This window comes from Haemorhous mexicanus, chromosome 16, assembly GCF_027477595.1.
Source record: "Haemorhous mexicanus isolate bHaeMex1 chromosome 16, bHaeMex1.pri, whole genome shotgun sequence".
Lineage (NCBI taxonomy): Eukaryota > Metazoa > Chordata > Aves > Passeriformes > Fringillidae > Haemorhous > Haemorhous mexicanus.
Genome location: NC_082356.1, coordinates 4,343,322 through 4,354,883, shown reverse-complemented (window position 1 = coordinate 4,354,883; position 11,562 = coordinate 4,343,322). Strand labels below are relative to the sequence as shown.

The 11,562-nt window shown below is 56.3% G+C and overlaps 1 protein-coding gene and 1 pseudogene across 1 annotated transcript; one reads left to right on the top strand and one right to left on the bottom strand.

The window, feature by feature from the left end:
* Positions 1-400: 400 nt before the first annotated feature.
* On the bottom strand, positions 401-1,188 carry LOC132334587 (olfactory receptor 14J1-like; the record flags this gene model as incomplete). The annotated part of the gene is made up of 2 exons (XM_059860693.1): positions 401-454; positions 727-1,188. Coding segments are annotated over 2 exons (516 nt in total), but the record flags the coding sequence as incomplete, so codon positions are not given.
* A 7,474-nt stretch (positions 1,189-8,662) lies between these two features.
* Positions 8,663-11,124, top strand: LOC132335048 (serine/threonine-protein kinase pim-1-like; annotated as a pseudogene).
* Positions 11,125-11,562: the final 438 nt, after the last annotated feature.

Genomic DNA, 11,562 nt, shown 5'->3' with positions numbered 1-11,562 from the left:
GGCACTGCTGGTTTCCTCTCCAGGGCACTGTGCTGGGCACATCCCTGAGAGTAACTGGGAAGGAGATTGAAGCTTTCAGGCCCTGCACTGGGGAGATGCCCTTGCATGATGGAAATGCTGCTGCAGAGCCCAGCTCTGTCCCAGCAGTGCCCACAGCCTGTCCCTGCCTGCAGTCCCTGGACAGGCACACAGCAGGACAGGGACTGAGCTGGCAGAGCCCTGAGGCCCTAAACCAGCACAGGGGTTCTGAAGGGGAGTGTGGCAGTGAAGGAAGGGGAGATTATGGAGGAGAAGCCCTGGGGCTCCCTGGCAGTGAGGAGCACTGGGGTTCCATTTTCTCCTCCAGCTCTGCCCAGAAGCACCAACTCTACAGCTCCAGAAAAGCCAGGGAAGAAAGATGTCAGGCACACATGGCAATACACAATTCTTCAATGTAGTAGTAGAAGTACAGCTCCTGGTTTATACAGTCACTGGGTGCCACTGGAAAAACAAACACTGAATTTAAAATGTATAATCAAAGATTTTGGTGTGAACAAATTCTCAAAAGTATAACAACTGTGCCAGCAGTAAAAAATGCATGGCACAGAACGAGCATAAATATGTAACATCATAACAGCTATGCAGGAGAATGACTATTTATTGCTACTGAAAACCATCTGTGATCATTTTCCTCAAGGCAGCCTTGAGCTCCTGGTTCCTCAGGCTGTAGATGAGGGGGTTCAGGGCTGGAGGCACCACCGAGTACAGAACTGACACTGCCAGATCCAGGGATGGGGAGGAGATGGAGGGAGGCTTCAGGTGAGCAAATGTGCCAGTGCTGAGGAACAGGGAGACCACAGCCAGGTGAGGGAGGCAGGTGGAAAAGGCTTTGTGCCGTCCCTGCTCAGAGAGGATCCTCAGCACAGCCCTGAAAATCTGCACATAGGAGAAAACAATGAACACAAAAGAACCAAAGGCTAAAGAGGCAACAACTACAATAATTCCATGCTCCCTGAGTTTGGAGTGTGAGCAGGAGAGCTTGAGGATGTGTGGGATTTCACAGAAGAACTGGCCCAGGGCATTGCCATGGCACAGGGGCAGGGAAAATGTATTGGCTGTGTGCAGCAGAGCATTGAGAAAGGCACTGGCCCAGGCAGCTGCTGCCATGTGGGCACAAGCTCTGCTGCCCAGGAGGGTCCCGTAGAGCAGGGGTTTGCAGATGGACACGTAGCGGTCATAGCTCATGACTGTGAGCAAGGAAAATTTTGCTGTGGGGAAGAAGAAAACTAGAAACACCTGTGCAGCACATCCTGAGTAGGAGATGGTCCTGGTGTCCCAGAGGGAATTGTGCATGGCTTTGGGGACAGTGGTGCAGATGGAGCCCAGGTCAGTGAGGGCCAGGTTGAGCAGGAAGAAGAACATGGGCGTGTGCAGGTGGTGGCCGCAGGCTACGGCGCTGATGATGAGGCCGTTGCCCAGGAGGGCAGCCAGGGAGATGCCCAGCAAGAGGCAGAAGTGCAGGAGCTGCAGCTGCCGCGTGTCTGCCAGTGCCAGCAGGAGGAAGTGGCTGATGGAGCTGCTGTTGGACATTTGCTCTGTCTTGGCATGGGGGTCTGTAGAATAAGTAATCATGCAATACTTCAGTTTGTGGAGAATTTCAAATATCCCAGCACAGCCTGGGGGCACTTTCCCTCCACTGCCTGCCCAGGGCTCTGCTACCTGGAGCTGTCCCTGCCAGCAGCTGCTCCCTGTGCCCAGGACTGGGCCATGTCAGTGCTGCCTGAGCGCAGCTCAGCCCTGGGGGCTCAGCTCTGCCCTGCAGACCCCTCCCAGCTCTGGCACTGCCCAAGGGCAGCTCTGGCTCTGCAGGCTCTGATGGGAATGTCAGAGCAATCCTGAAAAGGACTGGAAAAGCGATGCTGATGCTGCCCTAAGGAACCCTGTGCAGTGTTTCTGGCACTGCCTGGTATATTCAGATCTCAGAGAATTTTTTTTTTTTTTAATAATTTTTCTCTGTCTAAAGTGAGACAGGAATATCTAAGTGCATTTTTCTATCCAGGCATCCCAGAGAAATGGATTAATAAAGCAGGATTTTTTTGTTTTATGCAGACCCTGCTTTGCTGTGCTTATCATTTAATCTACTAGGAAATACCCTGGAGATCAGTGTCATGCTGGGAGCATCCCTTAACAATGTAGCATCCTCACCACACAACAGAAACTCTTCCAAGCCTTACCAGCTGTCTCCTCCCACCCAGATCTGGTCCCACAGTGCTTAGAGCAGCTGCCAGGGCTGGCTGAGAGCTGTCCCGGGCAGGCAGCAGAGTCCCTGCCCCAGCAAAGTGCCCTGGGCTGCAGGACCCTGCTCTGCAGGACAGCCCTGGGCACCCCTGGCTGCTCTGCACAAGAGACAATCAGAGAATGTACTCACAGCGTCTGGAGGCGTTGGGATGTTCCAGCTTTAGGAGATGGCTCCAGGAGCTGCAGCTGCCTTGTCCTGCAGCCAGAGGTTCCTGTGCCAAGGGCTGGCAGTGATTCTCCCCCAGTCACTTCTCAGCATCTTCACAGCCCTGACTGATTGAAAATCTCTCTGTCTCTGTGCTGTGCCCGGGGTGGCCGCAGACAGTGCCCTCAGCCCTGCTGGGTTGGGAGAGGAGCTGCTCCTGAGGATGTGTTATTTTGAAGATCTTCTTGATTGCCAGGAGTTCCTTCTGTTCCAGGAGCCCAGCCCAGCTCAGCAGAACAGACACAGCACAAGGACTTCTCTTGTGGGTTGGGTGCTCAGGCCCTGAACATCACTCCCTGAGAGGGAGTTGAAGAAATCTCTCAAGAATTCAAAGTCACAATCAATCTCCAACGTTTCTTCAAGTTTTAATGGGTCCCACTGAGGGACAAGACTGAGAAAGTGTCCCCAGGTTCCAGTTAGAGCAGAACACTGGAGGCAGTGATGACAGCTGGGGAAAAACAAGGCAAAGGTGTCTTTGGGGCTGAGCAAATCTGGATGTGTTTCAGGAATGCAAAGGGCCAAGGCCTGAGCCCCAGCCCCTGGCCAGGCAGATCCTGTCCCTCCCTCCTTGCTCAGGGCTCTTCCCGGGATGGGCACTGGCATGTGGGGATGTGCAGTGCCAAGGGCAGGAGCATGGGGCGGCCCCTGCCAGGCTGCTGAGCAGGGACAAGGAGGCCATGAGGCCCCAGGCCTGCAAGGGTCACTTGTCTCCTGCTCTTGGCTCAGGCCCAGGCCCAGCAGCCATGGCCAAAGTGCTGCCCAAGTTGCCTCTGTCAGGGCCTGGCAGCTGCTGCCCATGCCTGTGCCCTGTGCAGCCCAGGCTGTGCTACGGTGTCCCTGCCCTGCGCCTCTGTCCCTGCAGGCTGTGCTCATCCCCCGGCTGCCCCACCTGGCTGGCCCCTTCCTTTGCTGACAGCTCTGCCTCCTGCCTGCCTCTGCCTGCCCACACAAAGCCTTGGGCTGACCCAGGCTCCTTCTGAGGGATGTGTTGCACCACAGCCCTGCCCTGGCAGGGAAATTCCTTGTTCTTTTTTCCCAGTCTGGGCCTCCCAAGCTGCCCTTTGCATTAACACTTTCTTTCTCTGGCTGTACTCTACTATGTCAAAAGGATCCACCATCTCTGAATCCATCCTTCAGTCCCTCCCAGGGCTCTCCCCTTCTGTCCTCAGTCTGCACCCCACTGAGCACAGAGCTCCTCTGTCCCTATACAGTGCTCATGTGCTTGAGGCCATGGGCGCCTGGACAAGAAGGACGGTTCTTTCCTACAGGAAGGAAACCACAGAGCCCCAGGGTTTTGAAGGCAGATGAGAGGCAGGTACTGGAGGCCAAGGTAAGCCAGACCTGTCTGTCCTTGCAGCTTTTGTCTGAAAGCAACCCTTGGATATTTGGGGAGTTTTGGAGGTGCAATTCCATTTCAGCCATATGTAGCAGTGTATTTCTATAGCCATGGGTGCCTGGACCAGAATGACAGCTCTTCTGCACAGGAAGGAAAGGGCAGAGCCCCAGTGTTTCACAGGCAGATGAGAGCTGGTCTTCAGGAATCCAAGGGAACCTAGACAGTCCTGGCAGCTTTTATCTGGGAGCTCTCTTGGATATAAGGAATTTTGGAGGCAGATTCCCAGTTTTGGCTATGGATGCCTGCACATGAGAGATGTTTCTTTCCATGGAAAGAAAAGCACAGCCCCCCCAGTGTTTTGACGGCAGATGAGAGGTTGCCCCCCCAGATGCCAAGGCCATCTAGAGCTGTCTGTTCTGGCAGATTTCATATAGGAACAATGCTTTGATATAATCAAATATGGAGGTAGAATCCCAATTTCAGCCCTGAACCCCTGGAGGAGAAGGAGAGTTCTTTCCCAGAGGAAGGAAAACATGGAGCTCCATGGCTTCAGGGCCAGATGAATAGCAACCCTCAACATGCCAAGGTCAGCCGGACCAGCCAGGCTAAGCCAGCAAGACTTGTTCCATGTTCTTGGACCCTGGGGGCCCTGCAGCAGAACGTTGTTTCCAGAAGGCCCAGCGATACCACAGTGGTCTCCTTGGCTCTGCAGTGTCACACTGGCCCCTTGCTTCCATGGGGACCCATAATGTCACACTGGCCCCTTGCTTCCATGGGGACCCATAGTGTCACACTGGCCCCTTGGTGCCATGGGGACTCAGAGTGCCAGAATGGTCTCATTGCTTCCATGAGTCCCTGCAGTGTCACAAAGAGCTCCTTGGTTCCACAAGGCCCTGCAGAGCTCCTTGATTCAACAAGGCCTCAAAGTGCCAGAATGGTCTCCAGGACTCCATGATGCCCCACAGTGTCACAAGGACACCTTGGCTCCATGAAACCCTGAAATGGGGAAAGGCCCCTTGATTCCATTGGGCTCCTCCCTGTCACACGAGTTCTTGGTTCCACCGCACCCTGTAGTGTCACAATGGTCTCCTTGGTTCCACAGAGTCAGAATCTCTCGGTGGTCTCACGGAGCCCCACTAAGATCCCCTTGATTCCATGAGGCCCCGCCGTGCTACAATGACCCTTAGGTTAAATGGCCCCTTGGTTCCAGTGAGTCCTGAAGTGTCATAATGGTCTCCATGGTTCCACGAGGCCCCAGAATGTCACAATGGACTTTTGGTTCCACAAGCTTTCGTACAGCCAACAGCAGTGTCCTTGGCTCCACAGTGTCACAAGGGACCCTTTGTTCCATGAGGTTCAGTAGAGTGAGATGGACACCTTGATTCCATGAGGTTCTGTAATGTCCCAATGGACTCCTTGGTTCCATGGCCCTGCTGTCCAGAATTGCCCCTTGGTTCCATGAGGTTCTGAACTGTCAGCAGGAATCACCTTGGTTCTGCAGTGTCATAACCAACCCTTGGTTCCATGAGGTGCCAAGCCTCCCACAGCCTCTCAGAGACCCTTCTCCCCCTCACGGCCCCTCACAGCCCCAGGCCTGGGGCTCCTCCCAAAGGAGAAGGGGTCGGGCCCTGCTTGTTCTCCTTTTATTTCAGTCCCTTCACAGCCACGAGTGAAGAAAGGCTGAAATGGAGCCTTTCCCCAGCATTTCCCTCGGGGTTCATTGCGGGCTGAAGCTCTGTGCTGGCGCTGGCCCGAGCGCCACCATCCCTGCAGCCGCCAGGCCTTTGCTGTCCCCCCGTGTCCGTTCCCTGTCCCCGAGTCCCGCCCGGCTCTGGCAGCAGCAGCAGCCGCAGCGCAGGGGGCGCCGGCCCGGCCCAGCCGGGGCTCCCGGCCAGGAGCAGCAGCAGCGCCGGCCCCTTCCCGCCTGCTCCTGCCTCGGCTCCCGAGGGCTTTTTCCAGCTCAGTTCTGGAGTAGAGCAGAAATCACCCACACCCAGCCCTGACTGTGCAGGGCCCACCTGTGCTGCCCTGACCCAGCCCGCAGAGAAAGAAAGGATCGGGTTCCAGCGCTGTTTTCAGCACTGCTTTACTCACCCTGAGGTGACAGCAGGAGGCTGCTGCTGCCTTTGCCTTGGCAATTGGAGATCATGGCTGCTCTTGCCACTTGAAATTTATCTGTAAAACTGCAATTGCCTTTTTTGATCAGTGCTACCCAGAGTGCTTTTTTCGTGATGGTGAATGTGGGAATTCTTAAAATCAGAGGATTTTGGGAAAGCTGAAAAAGGCAGGCTTCAGAGACACCAGAACTGTGATTAGAGCTGAGCTGTAACCATGAGATAGGGCAGCAGAAAAGTTAAATAAGAAGTGGGAAAGTATGGACAAATAGAACAATAGTTTGTGTATTAACGCTTGGTTAGAAAAACTCCCTAAGCTGCAGAAAAGTATATCTAGCCTGATATTAGGAAGTACTGAGCTTAATAAATGAGCTCTGAGCATTTTGTTTTAAGGCTTAGAAGCAGGTATTGTATTCGAAATAATCAGGTATTGTTTTAACCGAAGGTACGTGTGCTTATAATGGTTGGATAGAACTACTGTCAATATGCTTCTGCTTTGTGTGATTGGTCAAAAAACTCTTAAAGTTAGTTGTAACATTGAGTTCTTTGTCTGCTGCCGAGGAGACAAACTGCCAGCATCTTCCCATTGTCATAACCATGTAATGAGACTGATGCTGGAAAATAAACACCTCAAGACACTGTCCTCAGCAGTCCCGTCCTGTTTGTGATTTTGTACATAGACCCCCGGCCGGCAATAGGTGAACTCAGGCTTTTGGTCACAGGCATCATGATTAGCAGATCTTGAAATCCCCTAAAGTCCCTGAGCACTAAGTCAAGGAGAATTAAAGCCACACAGACCACATTTGCAGTGCTCAAACACGGCCCTGTTGCTGCTGCTGCTGAAATAAAATCATCTGATAGAGGCCATCACAGAAATTGCCTCTCAAGTGTCAAATCAAATGAAAAAATCCACCAGGAGAAAGAGAAACCAGAACTTCTCGACTCACTTCATTGTTTCTCCTTCTGAGCAGCAGCAGCAGCAGCAAGTGGAGATGCGCAGAGGTATTTCCAGCTGCTGCTGATCCCAGCTGGAGCCCAGCCTGCTGCCCAGTCCCAGCGGGAAGCTGAGCCCAGCCCGGGGAGCTCCCGCAGTGTCGGGAGCTCAGCGCATGCGGGGCCAGGCCCAGAGCCCCGGGCACGGCCGCCCATTGCGGGGCAGCGGCGCAGACGGAATGTCCTGCGGCCCAAACCTCCTGCTCCTGCCACACAGCGCCAGCGCTCTCCCCCTCCTCCTCCTCTCCCAGCACGGCACAAATTCCAGCTCGGAGGAGGCTTCCCCAGAGAGGGCTCAGGCTCCTGCTTCAGCCTCAGGGTCCCTGCAGAGGAACAGGGCATCTTTCGGGCACTTCCACAAGCTCAGGGCTGCCATTTCATGGGCAATCTGGGATGAAAATGGACTTGTTAGGAAGCACAAAAGCAGAGGGAATTGATCAGAAATTATTAGGAAAAAATGACCCTTCTTAGAGAAAAAGTTCGCAAAGTCATTCCCTGCATTTTTCCTTTTCAAATTCTTCCAGTCATCTCCTGACAGGTCCAGCATGTTCTGGTACTTTTCATGAACTGACTGTACTCTTGATTCATATCAATGCATGAGACGGAGAAGCATCTGAACTGAACACTGAAACAAACTCCCTCTGTCAGGCCATTTTCATCTTCTAGCTCACTTTCAGTATGTCCACGGGCATGTTGGAATGATTATCCCACAGCTCTCCATTTCAGATTGCAGGCTCTGGAGGTTCTTTCTCTGCATTCAGTCAGGTTTGCATTCCCTAACAATTCCTGGTAGCCCATCATGTTTTCTTAAGGTAGAACAGTAACATTGAAAACCTCACCAATGGCACAACTGCCCAGCCAACAAGGAGAAGAAAGAACAAGCAGTAAAGTTCTTCAAATATTTGTCCTGCTTTGCTGCAAGAGTCGTGCTGCACGCACGGTGTGGAAAGCCAAGAGGAGCTGCAGTTGGTGGCACATCTTGTGACAGAAGCTGCACCTCGTTCTCCAGGAAAGATTCTTGGAAAGAGCAAAGAGGACTGAGGAGCAGATGATGGGAAAACTGAAAGAGCTTTTAAGAAATTCAAAGAAAACAGAAAGAAACCATCTGAGATGTTTTACTCGATTTATTTTTATGCTCCCCTTTTCCATCTTGCACTACTTCTCCTTCCCATTAATTCCAAATGGATCTCACTTCTAAGATCCATGACTTGGCAAGTTGTAGACACTGTCAAATACCATGAGCTACACCCAGTTTGCCTTCCCCTGGTTTTCTTTGGAAAGCAATGCTGGAGAGGTAAGTGCAGTGCCTGGGTCACGTATAAATTCAGCACTCAGGGAATGCTCTCCGATAGTGTTTGACCCTCAGCAGGGACAATGCACAGCAGGGACTGAGGGGATTCCTGTGCCGCTGTGTGGGAGTGCAGACTCTGGGTCTTGGCTGAACACGGCCAAGTTCCCGTGTTTGGACAGGCTCAGGGGCTGCCCCCGGGGAGCGCGGGGCTCGGCGCGGGGGCGAGTGGGCAACGGACAAACGGACACGGGGACAAACGGCCCCGGCGCTTCAGTTGCAGCGGCAGCAGCAGCAGCGAAAGCAGCAGCGAAAGCAGCGACTTTGCCGAGCCCCTCTTGCTTGTCCTCTCCCTCTCCCGCAGTCCGGCTGTTCCCGCAGTCCCGCTTGTCTCTCCCTGTCCCGGTCTCCCTTTCCCGGGGTCCCCTCCTCTCCCAGTCTCTCTCCCCATGCCCAGTCGGGCCATGCCCCCAGCCCAGCCCCGGCCCCGGGCAGGGCTGCCCCGTCCCCGGCCCCGGGCGTCCCGCCGCGGTCTCGCCTCCCGCCGGCTCTGGTTGTACTGGCGGTGGCGCTGCTGGGCGGGCATCAGTGCCTGGGGCTGGGGCGGCATCGCCTCCCTTTAGCTCCGCCTGGCCCGAGCCTGGCCCCGGCCCCGGCCCTGGCCCCGGCGCCTCCCGGGGCCCGCGGAGGACACAAGCGGCACGGCCGCTCCCGCCACCTCCGCTCCTGCTTGCCCGGCCCGAGCTCCGCCACTCGGCAGCGCGGCCGCCGGCCCCGAGCCGCCGCTGTCCCGCTGCAGGGAGTGAACGCCTGGGGATGGCCGGCCCGGGGCGCTTGAGGGGCGCTCGGGGGCCGTTGCCGGCCCCGGGCCGAGCGCTGACAGCCGCGTCCCGCCGGCAGGGAAGGCGCAGCAGGGCCTGAAGGAGCAGTACCGGCTGGGCTCGCTGCTGGGGCGCGGCGGCTTCGGCAGCGTCTTCGCGGCCACGTGGCTCTCGGACGGCGCCCCGGTGAGCGGCGGGCGCAGGAGGAGGAGGAGGAGGGGGCGGAGGAGGAGGAGGGCGGAGGATGGGGCTGGGCAAGCTGGACGGCGAACTCAGCTCGCTGCTGCCCTTGGATTTGCAGGTGGCCATCAAAAGGGTGCCACGGGAGCGCGTCCGGCACTGGGGCGAGCTGGTGAGTGAGCGGGGCCAGCGGGAGCAGCCGGGCCGTGCCGGGCGGGGATGAGCCGAGGCCCGGCAGGGTGGAAGCCTCCAGGATGCCTCGAGGGAGAGCGGGCGTGGGGCCAGCGCAGGGCACAGAGCATCCCAGGCTGGCTGAGGGCTTCCCAAGCCCCGGCGCGGCATCAGCCCCACTGACGGCATCGTGCTCCTCCCGCAGCCCGACGGCACCAGCGCACCCCTGGAGATCGTGCTGCTGGCCAAGGTGTCCACTGGCTTCCCTGGTGTGGTCCAGCTGCTGGAGTGGCTTGAGCTCCCCAACGATGTCTTGATGGTGCTGGAGCGCCCGGAGCGGTGTCAGGACCTGCAGCATTTCATTCAGGCACGGGGCTTCCTGCCCGAGGAGGTGGCGCGGGAGCTGTTCCGCCAGGTGCTGGAGGCTGTGCGACACTGCACCAGCTGCGGGGTCCTGCACAGGGACATCAAACCAGAGAACATCCTGGTTGACCTGGCCACCGGGCAGGCCAAATTGATTGACTTTGGCTGTGGCACGTACTTGCAGGACACAGCCTACACTCACTTTGCAGGTGAGCCCACACAGGGTGTGCTCCTGGTCCCAGCATCTCATGGCCCAACATCTCACAGCCCAAGCTGGGTGTGGCAGTGGGGATTCTCCCTTCTGCAGCCCTTCATGGCACTGAGACTTCAGCCAAGTTGCTTTTGAGCAGGGCTGGGTGTGGAGCCAGCTTCCAGCCCTGCAGGCAGCCTTTGCCCACCACTCTGCCCAGGACTGGGGCTAGGGCAGCCAGCCCAACAAAAACACCCGTGGGTGGGGGTAGCCGAGAGGGGGGGTCGGAACCAGGGCCCCAGCCAGTTTGGTGTGCTGGTGAGAAAGGGCTTGGACTGTTCCACTCGCCTGCTTTGTTTTGGGTTCATAATGTTTTTTGGAGCAATGCAGGCAGGGAGGATGCAGGCATGGTTTTTCCCCCAGCACTGAGTGGTTTCTTCCTTGTTATGGTGGGGCCTTGCCAGGGCTTCCACTGCCCTCTTCCAACCCCAGTGGCTTCTTTTCCAACCCCAAGTCTGTACACAAGTCCCAGGTGCTGGTGAGAGGGCAGTGCGTCACACCCCATGTGCCACTGGAGCAGGGATGCTGGGGCCAGGCTCTGGGAGCAGCAGCATCCCCCGATGAACTCCATCTGTATTCCATAGAAACACGGTCATACAGCCCCCCGGAATGGACCCACTTTGGCTGGTACTATGGCAGGCCAGCTACCATCTGGTCCCTGGGCATCCTGCTGCACCAGATGGTCTGTGGGGAGCACCCTTTCAGGAGGGGCCAGAACATCAGCTGGGACCATCAACTCTCGCTGCCACAAGGGCTCTCTCAAGGTGGATCCTCATCTCTGGGCACGGGGGAATACCAGTGCTGGGAGACAGCAGCGGGCTCGTGAGCATCCTGCTCTGGCAGCTGCTGAGGAGGTGGCACATGTCCTGCTCTCCTGCTCTCCTCCAAACCAGGGAATGGATGGGAAAGCTTAGGCCCAGCTCTGAGCACATCCAGCATGGCCTGGGCACGGGAATAGTGGGGCAAAGCCAACAGGAGCCTTCTCCAACTGACCAGCGGTTTGTGGTTTCTCTGCCCAGAGTGCCAAGATCTGATCAGGCGGTGTTTATCCATGCTGGACTTGGAAAGGCCCTCATTAGAAGAGCTGCTCTGTCATCCTTGGATGCAGGATATTCATCTGCCCTAGAAGAAGGGAGAGAGCCACAGGCACACTGTGATGCAGGGCCCTGGTAAGTTACAGCTCCACACATGCCTTGGCAGTCAGAAGCAAAGGAAGCCAGACTTTTTTGTCCTGCCCGTGTCACTGCCCAGGGCTCATCAGATGGGAACTCAAAGCCCTTGTGCTGGAGCTGAGCTGCTCTGCCCAGCACTGGTGGCCACCATCTGAGCTGGTTTTGCTTGTCCTGGTTCCCTGACAGCTGGGGCCTTGGGCAGAACCTGAGAGCCTGGTCTCACCGCAGGGAAGGAGAAGGCGCCCCTGGAGAAGCTGTACCAGGTGGGACTGCTGCTGCTGGAGACAGCGAGGATGACATCAAGGATGGCAACCTCTTCCTGGACCTGGCCACTGGCCAGCTGAAGATGATGGACTTTGATTGTGGCACCTTCTTCAAAGCCAGACTCCACA